The 18,962-nt window shown below is 39.6% G+C and overlaps 1 protein-coding gene across 6 annotated transcripts in view; it reads right to left on the reverse strand.

Moving 5' to 3' along the window:
- Positions 1–18,962, reverse strand: part of akt3a (v-akt murine thymoma viral oncogene homolog 3a) — a 460,369-nt gene that overhangs the window by 166,779 nt on the left and 274,628 nt on the right. For all 6 annotated transcript variants that reach the window (XM_048601225.1, XM_048601227.1, XM_048601226.1 and 3 more), the window contains 2 exons: positions 17,382–17,513; positions 709–774 (listed from right to left, as the gene is read on the reverse strand). In XM_048601225.1, coding sequence (XP_048457182.1) covers positions 709–774; positions 17,382–17,513 — 198 coding nt within the window. The remainder of the gene's footprint in view (positions 1–708; positions 775–17,381; positions 17,514–18,962) is intronic.

The raw sequence follows: 18,962 nt of genomic DNA on the forward strand, positions 1-18,962 counted from the left end.
TACCTTTAGAAGAAAATATGTTGCAAACTTATTTTTTCTTCGCATTAGCCATAAGTACAAAGCATTACTTTCTGCATTACTGCATCACTAACAGGTCACAGTGATCGAAGTAAATGAATATAAATTAATACTATGTTAAGTGCTCATAACATTTACGAAATAATTAAGAAATCTGTGCTCCTTTAATGTACCACAAACAACTTTTTAATAATAGAATTATCTTTGATCTCATAAAATGAGATTGCAACCATGAAATTTTACATTGAAAATGCATTATTGTGCCTGAATTCTAAGAAAAATTGCACATAGACCCAATGATAAAAGCCTCAAGAAATAAAGTACTTTGTGCTGTGATTTCTTGGTAACCTGATGTATTTTGCCTTTGGATATGGTTTGGAACTGTTTGCTGCAACAAAATGCAAGTAGCTTTCTCACACTACATTAATTGTAATTTATAAATGTATCAGTTAGTACGTTCAAATAAAAGATTTCATACTCTGTGCCTATTCCAATATATGAATACAGAACAGATGTTGCTACATAATTTTGTAGCTAAGTTATAGCTATAACTGTCATTGTAAGCACCAATTATTCTCTCCAGGTCTGGTTTGTACCAAAACATTTCATAAACTAAAAGAAACAACAGTAGTTAGATCTTAACGATTAATGCCTGAATTGCAAAAAGACAAGTAGTTTTATAGTACTTACCGTTAGAAATGGATGCCTTGTGTTTTTTAATACTCTGCTTTCTGTAAGTGTATGTGCTACCTCATCCTAATAAAAGGGAAAACAATTTTAAGTTCAAATATCTTAATGGTAGCTGAGCTTTAGAAAACAGTTTAAACTAAACCTTAATATTAGCTTTGCTATACTCTTGTAAACTAGCTAGGTAGACCAAAATTTTGCCAGTTACAACGTAACTAGATTTTTACTTCCGTAAGTTCATAACAGTCTACTAGCAACTGTTTAACAAAAGGTCGGAAAAATCAATGTGCTGTTAAGATTTCTCTTAAGGATGTTCTTGGCTGCCTGTCCAAAACAAAAATAAATTGATGACTCAGTTTATGATCACTTTTCCTGAAATACTTTGAGTCATACATTCATGTAGCATGGAAACAGACCCTTGGATCCAACTTATCTTTACTGACCCAATTTGCTGACCTGACCTAGTCTCATTTGCTAGCATTTGGCCCATATATCTCTAAAGCCTTCCCAGTCACATTCCCATCCAGATGCATTATAAATGTTGTGATTATACCTGCCTCCACCACTTACTCTGGCAGCTTGTTCCATACGTGCACCACCTACTGTGTGAAAAAGTTACTCCTCAGATCATTTTTTAAAATCTTTTCTCTCTCATCTTAAATTTATGTCCTCTAATTTTGGACTCTCTCACCCCAGGAAGATGACTTTGGCTATTCAATCTAGCCATGCCCCTCACGATTTTATAAATCTCTACACGGTCACTCCTCAATCTTCAAAGCTCAAGGGCAAAAAGCCCCAGCCTAGATTCTTTTGACTCTGGAACAATTCCTACAGATTGGAGGGTAGTTAATATAACTCCACTATTTAAAAAGTGAGGTAGAGAGAAAGCAGGGAATTATAGACCAGCGAATCTCAGAGCGTTAGTGGGGAAGACACTAGAGTCCATCATCGACGATTTTATAGCATAGCACCTAGAAAAGTTGCAAATTTGACACACAGCATGGATTTACAAAAAGGATAATATACTTGACAAATCTACCAGAATTCTTTGAAGATGTAACCAGTAGAGATAGTTACACCCGTGTGGTTGTGGTTTATTTGGACTTTCAGAAGGCTTTTGACAAAATCCCACATAAGAGATTAATTTGTAATATTAAAGCGCATCGAACTGCAGGCAGTGTACTGAGATAGATATAAAATCGGTTAGCAGACAGGAAACAAACAGTAGAATGAATGGGCTGTTGCCAGAGGTTGCAGAGAGATACAGATAGAGAGAGAGACAGAGAAAGGTACAAGCTGTTGACATTGCTGCCTGGGGAGATGTTAGCCAGAGGTTGCAGAAAGATAGAGAGAGAGAGAGATAGACAGAGAGAGACAGAGAGAGAGAGAGAGAGGAGGGGGGGATGGTTTCCAGCTACCAACATCGCTAACAGGGGGTATTGAATGCATAAGTGCTGACACGAAGAAAGAAGCAGCTTGTGAACTAAAAATGACCTGTGCCCAGGTGCTAGTTTGAGCCGATTTAAACCGGCTTGAATTAACTAAGCTCTTCAACAAGTAAGAAGGCTGAGGTAATGCGAAAGCCTTATTTTGACAAGAAATAATGAGGTAATGCTACCCAAGTCTCTGGGCCAGGACCAATGAGGTAAAGGCATGCGATAAGTGAATTAGCCTGAGCCAAAGGGAAGAAGACAGCATGACTTGAGAGAGATAAGAGAAAGAATAAAAAGACAACCCTTGGGGCATGCAACCAGCAAAAACTCCGAAGACCAACCATCGCAGAAGCAGGCCCTACGTCAAGGATGTGGTGATGACATCGAGTGTAGTGCTTGGCCAGCATCAATCCTCGTTAGCAGCAGCAGCTATCCTGTTCGGGTAATAGCTTTTATATTCTGTGATTACTTGGGGAGTGTCAGAACACTCTAATGGGTGTATGAGTAGGTCCTGCTTCAGTTTGTGGGAAAATATTTAAGGTCTAGTTTTGTGATAAAAACATTTAAGCAACATGTGTCTTGCTTAATGCACTAATATAAGTAATTTGTGAGGTTACGAGAATTGACTCTTCTCCTTTCTGTATAAGCCAATAACTGGAGCCGGTGTTCTCCAGGACTACCAACAACAGGGTTTTTTTCTGAAATGGTAGATGGTAACTAGTGGAGTGCTGCAGGGATCGATACCAAGACCCTAGCTATTCACGATATATGTTAATGATTTAGGTGAGGGAACTAAATGTAACATCTCAAAATATTCGGATGATACAAAGCTGGGTGAAAGGTGAGCTGTAAGGAGGATGCAGAGATTTTTCACACAGAGAGTAGTTCCTATGTGGAATGAGCGCCAGAGGAAATGGTAGATGCAGATACAGTTACGACATTTAAAATATATTTGGACAGGGACATAAATAGGAAAGGTTTAGAGGGATATGGGCCATATGGGGAAAATGTTTGGGAAACCTGGTCGGCATGGGCGAGTTGGACCTAAGAGTCAGTTTCCATGCTGTATGACTCCATGGCTCGATTCAGCCTCTCCTTTTTGTCTCAAACCTTCCAGTCCCGGCAACATTCTTGTAAATCTTTTCAGCACTCTCTCAAGTTTATCAACATCCTTCCTATAGAAGGTTATCCAGAATTGTATGCAGTATTCCAAACGTGGCCTCATCAATGTCCTCTACAGCCGCAACATGACAGCCCAACTCCTATACTCAATGACCAATGAAGGCAAGCATGCCAAACTCCTCCTTCACCAGACTGTCTACCTGCGACTCCACTTTCAAGGAACTATGCACTGGCACCCTTAGGTCTCTTTGTTCAGCAACACCCTCCAGGGCCCTACCAATAACTGTACAAGTCCTGTCCTGGTTTACCTCACCAAAGTGCAATACCTAACGTTTATCAAAATTAACTCATCTGCCACTCCGTGACCCATTGGCTCATCTGATTAAGGTCCCATTCTTATTCACTGCCCACTATGCAGTGATTGTAATGAGGTCAGCCAGGTGGACCTCGTTGAATTTGAGTCCCCTGATTGGGGCTATTGGAAGATATTTCTGAAAAATTGTCCAGTGTAAATATATGGGTAGAAATTACAATTAAGAAAGGAAAGATCACTTTGATGGGATTGTACTAAAGGACCCCAACAGTAAGAGAGAAATTGAGAAACAAATATGTAGAGAGATCTCAGATATATGCAAGCATAATAAGGTTGTAATAATGGGGGAATAATGGGGGATTTTAATTTTCCAAACATTGAGGGGGACTACCACTGTGTTAAAGGTTCAGATGGTGAAGAATTTGTCAAACATGCTCACGAAAATTTTCTTTATCAGTATGTGGATGCTGCTAATAGAGAAAGAGCAAAACTAGACTTTCTCTTGGGCAATATGGCAGGGCAGGTGACTGAAGTAAAAGTAAAAGACCACTTTAGGTCTAGCGATCATAATTCTATTAGTTTCAAAATGGTTATGGAAAAGCATAAGCCTTCCATAAAAGTTAAAGATTTTAATTGGAGTAAGGCAAATTTTAATGGTATGAGACAAGAACTTTCAAAAGTTGATTAGAGTAGACTACTGTTTGCAGGTAAAAGGACATCAGGCAAGTGGGAGACATCCAAGAGTGTGATGACGAGAGTTCAGAGGCATTTTGTTCCTCTTGAAGGCTAGGGCTGGTAAGATTAAGGAACAGTGGATGAACAAAGATATTGAGGTTCTAGTCAAGAATAAAAGAGAATCTTATTTTAGATATAGACAACTTGGTTCAATTGAATTTCTTAATCAATATAAAGAGTGTAGGGACATTCTTAAAAGAGAAATCAAGAAAGCAAAGAGGGGATATGAGCTAGCATACACATAAGGTCAAGGATAATCCAAAAAAATTCTACAAATACATTAAGAGCAAGAGAGTAACTAGAAAAAGGTTGTATCTCTTAAAAATTAAGGAGGACATCTTTGGTCGAACACCAAAAGATGGGAGAAATAGTAAATGAATATTTTGCGTCAGTTTTTACTGTGGAAAAAGAAACGGAGTCTAGAGAGTGCAGAGAAATAAACTTCCATGTTTTAAAAACAGTTCACATTACAGAGGAGGAAGTACGGGATAAATCTCCAGGACCTGAACTAATGTATCCCAGAATGTTATGGGAAGGAAAGAAATTACAAGACACCGTGTAGAAATATTTGCATTATCTATAACTACAGTTGACGTGCCTGATGACTGCCGGGTGGCTAATGTTGTACCTTTGTTTAAGAAAGGTTGTATGGAGAAACCAGGGAACTACAGACTGTGAGTCTGACTTTGGTTGTGGGTAAATTGTGGAGGTGATTATAAAATATAGGAATTATGAACATTTAGAGAGGCAAAAATTGATTAGGGATAGTCAGCATGGTTTTATGCTGAAGACTGGACCCTGTATGTGGAAAGAATGCATTAATTTTTCCCAGGCAAATGACATTGGGGCAGATGAAAAGCAACAAGTAATTCTCCTGACAGCCTACGGACCCACAGATTTTTCAGTTATTAGAAGCCTAACCTTCCCTGAAGCACAAGACACGAAAACCTTTCAAGAGTTAACAGATTTAGCTAAAGAATATTACGACCCCAAGCCTCCTCAAATTCCAAGATGCTATGCATTTTACTTGGCAGTTCGAGATTCAGGGGACTACGTATCAGAATTTTTGAGGAGGTTAAGACAGCTGGCAGAGGCATTAGATTTTGGTTCAACCCTAAGTGAGATGCTGAGAGACCGTTTGGGATTAATGATGTGATCATGCAAAAGTGCCTATTAACTGAAGCCCAACTTTCAAACAGGCACTACAACTGGCTTTATAATTGGAAAATGTGACAAGTGAAGCTTATGAGTTACAGGGTATTCTGACGGAAGTGGACACCCTCATGAGGCTGATTGAATTTGGGGAACACCTCGAATGAAAGCAATTGCATTGCCTCACTCAGGACATATCCTGAGCAGAAGTACTCCAGGGCAGCCCACAGCAAAACCATGAAACAAAGTCAAGCCTCAGCCAAACGGTTAACGTTTTCTCTAGGATCCAGACCGGCAGGCCATTGTAGTTGTTCCCGGTATGCGGATTCAAGACAGCAAAAGAGTCCCACTAGGCCTGAAATGAGCAAGATAACTCAAGGCCAGTATCCAGGAGAATGTACTTCCTGTAAAGTCCACCTATATCTGGTTTGGAACAGTTAAACTGCTTAGCAAGATCCAAGTCAGAACCATTCAAAGTAAACATCTGGTTAAATGGTCACCCAGTTCTAATGGTGGTTGATACCGGCACAGCCGTATCAGTAATTGCAGAGCCAGTCATTACTAAAATTCGCTCTGGACTCCAACGCTTACATTTGCATAAGACTTCAGCCAGGCTACACACAGATTAAGGGTAAAAATTTGGTTCTAGTCTTTTATGAGGAGCAGCTGGTTCAGTCACCACTGATTAGAGTAAAAGGCTCCGGCCCAAGCTTGGCGAGGTGAAATTGGTTGAGAAAAGTTCAACTTGACTGGATCAACATTTCTTGATTAGAAAATGGCTGCCTGAGTGAAGTCCTAATTAAATACCCAGAAGTTTTTCAGGAAGGGCTAGGAACTATCAAAGGAACCAAGGCCACTTTACATGTTGACCAAGAAACAGTTCCATGATTCTGCAAGACCCACCCAGTGCCATTTGCCTTCTGTGCAAAAGTAGAGGCAGAAAGCAGGAGGCTGGAAAGTGAAGGGATCATCAAACCAGTCCCGTTTGCGGAATGGGCAGCACCTGTCATTCCAATTATGAAGCCCAACTGGTCGGTTCACCTTTGTGGGGATTTCAAACAAACAGTAAACTGTTTCTTGCAGGTGGATAAATACCCAATCCCTCGCATAGAGGATTTATATGCAAAGCTGGCAGGGGGGCTGTCCTTCATGAAGCTCGACATGAGCCATGCGTACATGCAATCGCGATTAGATAAGGATTTCCAGAAGTATGCTACAGTTAATACCCATAAGGGTTTGTCCAATGTACGAGACTACCTTTTGGGGTACCATCAACCTGTGCCATTTTCCAGCGGATGATGTAGAAAATTTTACAAGGTCTACTCCAGGTTGCCATTTATGTGCTAATAACAGGGAAGACCAATAAAGAGCATTTAGAGAACTTGGACATAGTATTTAAACACTTTTCCAATGCTGGTGTATGCCTTAAGAGTGAAAAATGCATGTTCCAGGCACCCCAAGTGACATAGTTAGGCGAGAGTCGACAAGACTGGGTTACACCTTTGGAAGATAAAGTGAGAGTCATCAAAGGTGCCCTGGCTCCCACGTCTGCACTGGAGCTTCGATCGTTCCTTGGTTTGGTGAAATATTAAGAAATTTCATACATAACCTGGCCTCCATCCCACACGTTTAATTTGCTATTGAAAGGGAATTAGCCTTGGAAATTGTCTCCAAGCCAAAATGTAGCATTTAGGGAAGTGAAGAAGCATATATCGTCGTCTAAGGTCTTGGCATTCTATGATCCCAAAAGAGTTGCGTTGCTGACATGCGATGCCTCCCCGAATGGAATTGTAGTAGTATTGGAGTAGTGTTGGCTCACCGGTGGCCCAGCAGAGAGGAACACCCGACAGTGTATGCTTCCCAGACTTGGCTGATGCCAAACAAAGATATGCCCAGATAGAGAAGGAAGGATTGATGGTTATCTCTGGTGAGAGAAAGTTCCACCAATACATTCACAGAGATAACGGACCACAAACCTCTGCAAGGGCTACTTAAAGAGGACAGGGCCGTGCCGCCCAGAGCTTCAGGTCAGATTCAGCAATGGGCTCTTACTCTGAGTGCACAAAATTACAAATTGGAACACTGTCCAAGAGGCGAAGTATCAAATGCTTATGCCTTAAGCCACCTCACCACTGGTGATGTTGCCACTAGAAGAGTTTGTTCTGGTTTTAAACTTTCGGGACACCCTTCCCATCACCGCTGACAATATCAGACTGTGGACACAAAAAGATCCAGTCCTGGCAAAGCTAAAACAACTAGTAGTGACTTGGGAAACAAAAGGGCCATCACAACTGAAACCTTTCTGGACCTGGTGAGACCAGATCACCATAGAGGATGGCGTTGCTGCCAGATACTGGCTGAACTCCACCAGGGTCATCCACAAGTTTCCAATATGAGGATATTGGCATGAAGTCATGTCTGGTGGCTAGGATTGGATGCGGACATAGCCATGTTGATCGGGCAGTGCCCAGAGTGCCAACAATGACAAAAATTACTACCAGCAGCTCCCTCACATTTGAGGGAATGGCTGGGTACACCCTGGACTCGATCACATGTTGGCTATGCCAGTCCTTTCATGGGCTCAAAAACAAAGTTGCTGGAAAAGCTCAGCAGGTCTGGCAGCATCTGAGAAGGAAAAAACAGAGTTAACGTTTCGGGTCCAGTGACACTACCTCAGAACTGGGCGCAATGTTTTTATGTTTTCATGGGCACAATGTTTTTAGTCATTGAGAACGCGTATTGAATGCGCATGGAGATCATTCGTCAAACACGGGAGCGACGATGGAAAATTTGCGAGCATTTTTTGCAATGCATGAACTCCCAGAGGTATTGGTCACAGACACATGCCTTCATGTACCAGTAGGGAATGTGAGTATTTCCTAAAGTCGAATCACATTCGGCATGTAAGGACAGCTCCAACCATCCATCGTCCAATGGTCTCGTGGAAAGAGCAGTCCAAACTTTGAAGGCAGCCTTAAAGAAATAGCCTACAGCTTCATTCAATACCAAATTGTCCAGATTCTTATTTGATCATAGGACCACCTTTCACACAACCACATGGACAGCTCCAGCAGATTTGCTAATGGGGACAAGGCTCTACACCAGGTTAAACCTGATTTTCCCGGACTGGTATGTGAGTGGGGGTGGGATGGTGGTGGTGGTGGTGGTGGTTTGGAGGGTGAAATGACATCAGCATCACTAATACTGGACACAAGGCTTTGAAGCGAGAGAGGCAGTTTCCTACAGGGGACAAAGTTTGGTGTCAAAACCATGAGAATGATTCTGCATGGACAAAGAACGTGGTGGACGCAAGGTCACGTCCCATGATGTACAAAGTTCAGGTAAGAGAGACGGTTCTGAATTAGCACTTGGGCCTCGTGCAAGCTGCAACCTTGCATCCGGGCAGCAGCAAAACATATCCAGCCCCTCAGAATACCCAGCAAGGCTGTCAGAACCTGTGCATTCTCCCCTTCCACCTAGTATTGAAGAAACCTCTGAGGATGAGATGGACGCAGCAAATGTCACAGCCTAATACAGTTACTGCCTGAAGAGGATGAATTTTAGCCAAGACGCTCCGACGCAAGACGTGGGCTACAGTCCAGTACACGCCGCCAATATCTAAGACAGAGTCGAAGGAAACTGACCTGGTGCATAAATGCCCCAGGAGAAGCTACAGGAAAAAGAACAGATCTACGTCCAGGATTTAGAGGGGGAGGGATGTAGTGATTGGAAAGAGGTCAGCCAGGTGGACCGCATAGAATACGAGTTCCCTGATTAGGATGCTAAACAGGTCCAATCAGGAAATCCTGGCTGACAAATATATAAACAGGTGTGTCAGAGGTCCTGTTTTCTCTAGAAGCCAACTTTGAGCTGTCTGGTCAGCATCAGGTATATGCACGCGAAAATAAAGTGTGACTTGGTGATGGGATATTGGTCTTTGTAGAGTTATTTCACACTACACCACCTACACTAGCTGCAAACTTTCTAACCATACCTCCTACATTCACATCCAAATCATTTATATAAATGATGAAAGCAGTGGACCCGGCACTGATCTTGTGGCACACCAATGGTCACAGGTCTCCATTCCAAAAAACAACCTGCTACCACCACCACCCTCTTGTTTCCTACTTTCAAGCCAATTTTGCATCCAATTAGTTAACTTGCCCAGGATCCCACGTGATCTAACCGAACTACCACGTAAAACCTTGTCGAAAGTTTTGCTGAAGTCTATATAGACAACATCTACTGTTCTGCTTCATAAATCTTCTTGGTCACCTCTTCGAAAATCTCAATCGAGTTAGGGAGGCACGATTTGCCACGCATAAAGCTATGCTGATTATCACTAATCAGTCCTTGCCTTTCCAAATGCGTGTAAACCCTGTCCCTCAAAATCCACTCCAACAACTTACCCACCAGCGACATAAGGCTCACCAGTCTACAGATCCCTGACTTTTCCTTACAGCCTTTCTTAAATAATGGCACCACATTAGCCAACCTCCAAGCTTCCAACACCTCACTGTGGCTACTGATGATACAAATATCTCAGCAAGGGGGGCAGCAATCTCTTCCCTAGCTTCCCATAAACTTCAGGGATCAGATCCCGGGGATTTATCTACTTTTACATATTTTAAGACCTCTAGCACTTCCTCTTCTGTAATGTGAACTGTTTGCAAGACATCACCATTTACTTCCAAGTTCCCATGCTTCCATGTCCTTCTCCACAGTAAATACTGATGCGAAATATTCATTTAGTACCTCATACATCTCCAGTGGTTCCACACAGAGACGGCCACATTGATCTTTACAGGGCCCTAATCTCTCCCTAGTTACTCTTTGTAAAATCTCTTTGGATTCTCCTTAATTCTATTTGCTGAAGCTATCTTGTGTCCCATTTCTGCCCTCCTGATTTCCCTCAAAAAATCTGGAATTAGGGGTCTAATGACCATGAACCCATTGTCAATTGTTGGAAAATCCCATCCTATTCACTAACTTCCTTTAGAGAAGGGAACTGCCATCCTTACCTGGTCTGGCCTACATGTGACTGAACACCCAAAGCAATGTAGTTGACTCTTAAATGCCCTTTGGACAATTAGGAACGGGCAATAAATACTACCTAGCCAGCAACGCCCTCATCCCATGTATGAATAAAGGGAAGAAAAGTACACACCTACTGCCCTTACTTTCCTCTAGGGATTCATTCAATACTAGCTGTCTGTTCCGGATATATGCCTCCCTTTTTTTTTAACCAGAGCCTCAATTTCATCCAGCATTCCCTACACCTGCCAGCTTTGCTTTCACACTAACTAGAACATACTGTCTCTGAACTCTCGGTATCTCATTCTTAAAGGCCTCCCACTTCCCAACCATCCCTTTACGTGTGAATAGCCTCCCCCAATCAACTTTTGAAAGTTCTTGCCTAATACCGCCAAAATTGGCCTTACTCCAATTTAGAACTTTAACTTTTTGAATGGTTTTATCCTTTTCCATAACTATTTTAAAACTAATAGAATTATGATCACTTGCCCCAAAGTGCACCCCCACTATCACCTCAGTCACTTGCCCTGACTTATGTCTCCACAGAAGTTCAAATATTCTCTAGGAAGTACATCAACATATTGAATAAGAAAGTTTTCTTGTACACACTTAAGTTCCTTCCCACGCAAGCCATTGGCTCTACGACAGTCCCAGTATATGTTTAGAAAGTTAAAATCCCCCACCATTACAACCCTATTTTTCTTAGATATCTGAGACACAGTCATAGAGTAATACAGCATGGAAACAGACCCTTTAGTCCAAACAGTTCATGCCGACCATAATCCCAAACTAAACTAGTCCCAACTGCCTGCGCTTGGCCCATAATCCTCCTAATCTTTCCTATTCATGTACTTATCTAAATATCTTTTAAACATTGTAACTGTAGCCGCATCCACCACTTCCTCTGGAAGTTCATCCCACACATGAGCCACAGTGTATAAAAAAAAATAATAATTGCCTCTCATATCTTTTTTAAATCTTTCTCATTTCACCTTAAAAATATACTACCTAGTCTTGAAATCCCCCTCCCCAGGGAAAAGACAAATGATCTCCCTACATATTTGCTTCTCAATTTCCTGCTGACTACTGGGGGGGCTACAATGCAGTCCCAACAAGGCAATCATCCCTTTCTTATTTTTCAGTTCCACCCATATAACTTCACTGGACGATCTCCCAGGAATATTCTCCCTAAGTACAACCATACTTTCACCCTAACCAAAAACGCCACTCCCTCTCCTCTCCTGCCTCCCTTTCTATCCTCCTTATAGCATCTATACCCACAATATTAAGCTGCCAATCCTGTGCATCCCTGAGCCACATTTCTGTTATAGCTACATATATTCCAGTCCCATGTTCCCAACCATGCTCTAAATTCATTTGCCTTACTTGTCCGGCCTCTTGCATTGAAGTAAATGCAGTTTAATTTATCAGTCTTACCTCGTTCTCTGCCAAGCCCTTGTCTGCCTTGACTATTTGACTTGCTCCCCTTATCTACTGCACCAGCCTCAGCCCTTTCTCTTTTCTCACTATTGGATCCCCCTCCTCCAAGCCCCTTACTAGTTTAAAGCACTAGCAAATTTCCCTGCAAGGATATTTGGTCTCCTTCGAATCCACGTGGAACCCATTCCTCTTATCCAGGTCGTTTCTAACCCTGAAGAGATCCCAATAGACGGAAAATGTGAATCCCTACCCCCTGCACCATCTCCTCAACCACGCATTCAAGTTCTCTATCCTCCTATTCCTACTCTTACTAGCATATGGCACCGGCAGTAGTCCAGATATTACCATCTTCGAGGACTTACTTGTTAAATTCCTGCATAGTTGGCTATATTCTCTCTGCTGAACCTCATCTCTTTCCCTACCTATGTTGTCGGTACCAATGTGCACAACAACCTCCTGCTGGTCACTCTCCCCTTTCAGAGCACTCTGCACCTTCTCTGAGACATCGTTGACTTTTGCACCAGAGAGGCAAACACCATTCTGATGTCATTCGCCCAGACTAGACAGTCCCCTATTACAATCAGTCACTTGGAACTTGACATAACCCTCATTACAGTAGAGCCAATCATGGTACCTGAAAACCTGCTGTCAGTCCTATATTCCCCTGAGAGGCCAGTCCCACCACCCCCCCTTACAGTATCCAAAATGGCATAACTGTTTGAAATGGGGATTGCTCCAGGAGACTCCTACACTGCCTGGCTACCTCTCCTACTATTCCTTGCAGTCAAGTGTCTATCTGACTGCATCTACAGTGTCTCCAACTTTCTGAAACTGCCATCCATCACATCCCCTTGCTCTTGTAAACTCTTCATTTCCTTTAACTGCCACTCCAATCAATCCATGCCGTCCAATAGGATTCATAACCAAACACACTTCCTGCAGACATAGTCTCCAGGAACATTCAAAATCTCTTTCATCTCCCACATCTGACAGGAAGAGCCCATCACCCTATTAACAATCATTTCTGCCCTTTAACATTCAACAGACCCAGAAATTACCTAAAAACAAACACTGCACACTTTGCTCAAAACGCAGCGTTACTGTTGAAAAACACTGCTTTGGGATAACTTATTACCAATCCTTACTATTAAAAGTCAATCAAGAGACAGATCATAATATAAACATTCAAAAAAGCACTCACCTCACTCACTGTTATAGATTTACAAAAGGAAAACAGATTAAGATGTGTGCCTGTTCTCATTTAAAATACACTCCACATCACCACACCATAGAAATTTCTCCTTTATTGTTTATGTAGTGGTCAAAAGCCAACAAAAATAACTCATTTTCTGCTAAAATTACCGAAGAAAATTGTTCTCTTAAACAACTTTTCAATAAGGTCAAGGGTAACATTCAGTTTTGGCAGTTAAATGCTCTTTCACAGAGAAAGACCGGTTTGTTTCATTAGAACCCTTGCTGATTTATCGCTATATCAATTTTATCAATTTTGGCTTTTAGCTGTGAACTGGGAATTGTGAGCTAAAAATCACTTGTGGACTTTGGAAAACTGCTTGTGGTAAAAGGAAAGGAATAGATCAAACAAACCTTATTTCAGAGGTTAGGACAGGAGGTTAACTGCTGGCTGATTCTTGATTTAAAAGGGTTCCTAAAGACACAGACCTCAGGAACAGCATTGTGTTTAAACAGATAGCAGAATTCAGCTATTAAAAAGGTCAATACCTGGCAATTGGTTTCAAGACCATAGTTTCAAGCAGACAGTAGATGCTGAATGGTAATTGAGACCATGGAAAAATGTCAATCTCTCAGGACAGGGCCATAGGTGCAGTTGCTTTTTTGCACTGTGGTTTCTGAGATGATGAGTTTAGTTGCTGATGACACAGCATAACTGACGATTTGAGAGCTCCCTGCCTAATCTCCCTCACCAGCATTTGAAAGACCAAAAGAGTAGAAAGATGAGTTAGAAGTATTGCTACATTTACCTGAGTAAACTGAAATGGTGAACCTGCTCAACATTTCCAGAAAATCAAGCAACAATTTAAGAAATCTGGCCAGTTTCATTAATTTCCACTATTTATCCCTTAACTGTATTTGTCTGTCTCTCAGTCTCGTGTGAGAATGGGAGCTGAAAACAAACGCTTCAGGATTGAATCATAGACATTTATTAGATTACCTTGTGTTTTCTTTTCCTCTGCTAAAGTTATTGTATATTCAACAAATTGTCAAAACTTTTACTTGAGATACAGACTGGTGTTTGCAATTAATTATTCTCAAAGTCTGAGATTGTTTATTCAATTAAACCATTATAGTAACTGTTGAGGGTCTTCAAAGGGTTTAATTTTACTGCGTTGCGAATACAGAGGTAGAAAAGCTGTTTGGTTCAGCTATCTATCTCCATGTCATAACAAGTTATGCCCACCGAATCTTCCCATTGTCTTAAAATGTGTTTAACTGTTTGGAGATCAGCATAGAACTAAAACAGTCAGGGAAAATAAAGCTCAAAATCAAAAGCACTGCTTTTATTAACTAAGTGACTTGCCCCTCTGGGGTAGATATGTTCAGTAACTGTAATTGCTTTCAGAAATAAAGTACCTGAAATTTACTTATTTATGTACTGCTTGTTGTTAATATCTTCATCATATGCAACACGATATTAGAAGTATTTCACGAAATGATAAATGACCATTCTTAAATTTCACATGGTGGCAGCAATGCATGTTTTATTTCCAAGACCACAGTTCCTTTTTTATTCATGCAGCTTTAGAAATGCCTGAATATGCGGTCCACTGTCCTGATTACAACAGAGAAGAGTACGTGGGATTGCAAATTGCTAGGACAGCATCACAACATATATTTTTAAAAGCTTAGAGACCATATATTCTGTTTTTCATTATTTTCAAAAATAAATTTTATCAACAGGTCCTACAAGCAATTAACAGGTACAGTTTTGCTTTCACAAGAATGCAAAGGTGCTGATTTCCCAGAATTCAACACAGAATAAATGACAGGTTCTCTAGAAATAACTACTGAGATCCTATATTTCTTGTGCAGGTAATGACAGACATAAAATTGATAACATTCTTTTCTATAACCATACAAACAGAATTAGGCACACACAGAAAAGTTAAAAAGGTAAACAATTACTAAGTAAAATTATAGCATGGCAGTAATATAGCAGTTATTTATATATTTCTGTCCCAAATTTTCCTAAGGCAAGGCATTCAAACTGTAAGCTGGATGGATATTAGTTAAGCATAAAATGAGATTAGTACACTTAAATGTTTAATTATTTTAAAGCTGGAAACACTCAATTTAGTAAAACCTAATATAATAATTAAGAAAGCAGATTAAAAACAGTTGTGTTTCAGTTTATTTAGATGTAAAGATGGTTAATTAGTGTGAGATTTGTTGCTAGATGGCAAAGTGTTCTATCCTTTATAGCACTGCCATTTGGTTTGGTCCAAGAATGCCTCGGCACAGGAAGCAAAGATCAAAAGGTAAAGATATAAAGAAAGATTGCAGTCAGAGATAGATTAAGAATTTTTGGGGGCCCTCTACATTCCCATTTTGCCTCAAGCCTTTAGCAATTAAATTGCTAATGTATAGTAAAGTATACAAATAAACAGCCTTGTAGAATGTTTACACACAATACAAATAAATCAATAGTTTTAAATGTCAGGATTTTTACTTCAAAAGTTGAATGCCATTTTACTGAAATTTTATACATTTTCTATGGGATGGTAGCACAGAGGTCCAAACGACTATTTGTACAGGCTCCTGGTGAAGACTGCACTCCAGACATGGGATCTGTAAATATGCATGCTAGTTTATTTTTGCAGCAATAAAAACACTCATACAGGAAGTTAATGTATTTAACTTTAAAATATCCTCTGCCATACAAATTTTTATTTGAATACTATGCTCCTGCATAATTAAGTACTCACGTAGAAAATAAACTCTACAAATTAAGTAAAATTCTCCCTGTAGAAGAGAGGGGAAGAAAATTCAAACTGATTTCATAAAGGTTTCACCTTTCTCTGGCCTCTTTCCACATTTTCAATAATTAAGTACATTTTTATTAATACAAATTAGTATAAATCTTGCTCCATAGCCAATTATTAGAAGGAGTGTGCAAATGTCACAGAATGATTGCTGTTAATTTATTAATGGTGTTTGGTCACCACTTGACTACTTTGCACATTGTGGTATTTGAAACTGAGAATTCTCCATCAGAAAAACCCTGTCACAGTATTTAGCAGTAGGACACATTAGAAAACTCATGAAAGTGTTTCTGAAGTCAAATTAACAACAATTAACTGAGCACACTTATTTCTGTGTTGAGGAAAACAACATTAAGTGTAAGGGTGCAGTAATCCTATTTTGCCTGCAGAAAGAAAAATTCAAGACCCTTAATTAACTTACAACACTTCACAGGAACCTTAACAAATCAATTTACGTATCTCGTATATACTGTATTATTTCATTATGTTACATACGAGGTGCAAGTTGATACAGTGCAGAACAGGGAAATATTATTAACTTTGGCTGTGTTGAAAAGCTGAAGTTGTCTGGGTACTCTGCGTCTTTTTATACAGCAAATCTGTATAATTTTTAAGGGAATGCTATACATTTGATATGATGATTTTGATTTACACATTTAAGAAGCTAGCTGGTGGGCATCACGCATAGATCCTGCATACCTAGTGCAAACGTATGGGGCAGTTTTCTCGATATATTGCCCTTTGCAAAACATGATCATAAAGTATGAGTTGTCTGGCTGTGAATGTTGCTTTCTAATTGAGAGTGTTGTGAGTGATTAGTTTCTGTGCAAAGGCATACATTCTGCTTTCCACTGTGTTTTGGGTAGGAGATTGCAAAACTTATGTTGTCACCTCAAGCACTGCTTTAATACATCTCCATACGGCAGTGCAAGAAATCCATCAGGAGTGGAGAATAAAGTAGTAATTAAAGTTGGAATTAGCAAATGGTAAAGCAGTTATTTCTTCCCCATGCATCTCTTGTGTATGTTTTCAAATAGTTTTTCCCTTTTGCTTGACTTCATTTTTAAATCAAATGCTTCAAACTAAAATAAAATTTCTAATGAGTACCTTAACAAAAGCTATGGTACATAAAATATGGACTGAACAATTAGTTGAGAGAAATTTTGCACATGTACTCAGTAAGTGGTTTACAACTGATGAAGCAACAAAACACAGCAACACACATTATAAACATATTTGGAATATTTAGTGTTGTTCAACATAATTCAACGAAACATCGAGAAAACAAAGCAGTCCTCAACTCTACCAAGTATTGTTTTAAAACTTTGTTGCTTGCATTTTTGTACTTTGCATTAAAATCCAAACTTCAAAGAAAATGTTCAATCTTCAAATATTGCTTCTTCCAAAGTAAACCATTGTGCCTACCTTTGCAATAATAATTTCTTTCTTTAGTATCTTCATTGCATAATATTTCCCAGTTGCTTTTTCTTTGACTAAGATTACTTTTCCAAAAGTGCCTTTTCCCAGTAGTTTTAAATAATCAAAGTCATTCATAGTCTGTAAATAAAATGAGAGGTAGAAAAAAATGTCAAAAACTATACAGCATACATAAATAGAACCTAGGCTGAAATGTATTCAAAAAATTAAATCGATAATTAAACTTTAAAATACTAATGAAGGCAAATCACATGTTGTCTCTTTGAGGCAACCAGCCTGACATAATGTGATAATGTGAAAAACATCTAATGAAGGAATAAAGCCTCTCAAAAGTCGATTTTATTTCTGTATTAATGAAGTATAGTAAAACAAAAACAGAATGGTGTAGTAGCATACAAGATATTCGGAGCATAATGGGTAGTGGGGTTAGAGATAAGACAGCACAAGGGCTAAGGTCATGAGCAAGTTAAATGCCAAGTCTCTTCAATTAATGGTGTTTAAACTGTCTAGGCACTGCAGATACTCAGTTATCAAAAATATTAAAGTCAGATATTGGTAGATTTTTGAATATTAAGGGAATCATGCGATGAGGAGATAGTGTTCGAAGATACAGTACAGTGGATGATCAGCCACAGACTAACTGAATGACACAGCAGGCTCAATGGCTTAACTGGCCTATTTTTACTCTTATTTTTCCATGTTCTAAAGCATATTCAATATTTGAGAATTAAACATTGCCCTAATCTCAGTTTTCAATTTGCGAGAATTTACTTCATTTTTTAAAAGCAAGATCTAATCCAGACATTTAAATGATAAAGGGAAATGAGAAAGAACATTTTCTCTGGTGGCAGAATCCAGAAAGGGGAATAGTCTTAAAAATACAGCCAAACTATTCAGAAGTGAAATCAGGAGATTTCTTCACACTAACGGTAGTAGAATTATGGAATTATAGGTCTGAAATACAGATTAGCAGTAATCAAATGGAATGATGATGCAAAATCAAGGAGGTGAATGACTTATTCCTTTATGCACTCAAGTTAAACATTAATTGAGCTATGGGTGCCTAAAACTCAGTCTGTTGTTACTTTGGATTTTCTGAGACTCCCAGAGAATTAATGTTTTGTTCTAATGCTATAGAGACTAGTCATAAGTATAGAATCACCAGGACTTAGTATGCAGGTACAGCAAATGATTAGGAAGTCAAATGGAATATTGGCCTTTATTGAAAGGGCATGGAATATACAAGTGGAGATGTTTTGCTATAAACTTAGAGTGATGGTGAGGCCATATCTGGAGTACAATATACAAATTTGGTCTCATTTTTAAAGGATGTAAATGAATTAGAAACTATTCAGAAACAGTTCACTTGGCTAATGCCTATGATCAACATTGTGAATGCTGAAAGGATGTTTCTCTTTGTGGTAGAAACAAGAGCTAGCAGCCACAATTTAAAAATAAGTGGTCTTCCATTTAAGATTAAAATAAAGAGGATCCTCCCATCTCAGAGGCTCACAAGTCTTTAGAACCTTCTTCCCGAGAGAGTAGTGGAGATTGGCATCATTGGATATT

The sequence above is a fragment of the Rhincodon typus genome, chromosome 9 (genome assembly GCF_021869965.1).
Source record: "Rhincodon typus isolate 14 chromosome 9, sRhiTyp1.1, whole genome shotgun sequence".
NCBI classification, from domain to species: Eukaryota; Metazoa; Chordata; class Chondrichthyes; order Orectolobiformes; family Rhincodontidae; genus Rhincodon; species Rhincodon typus.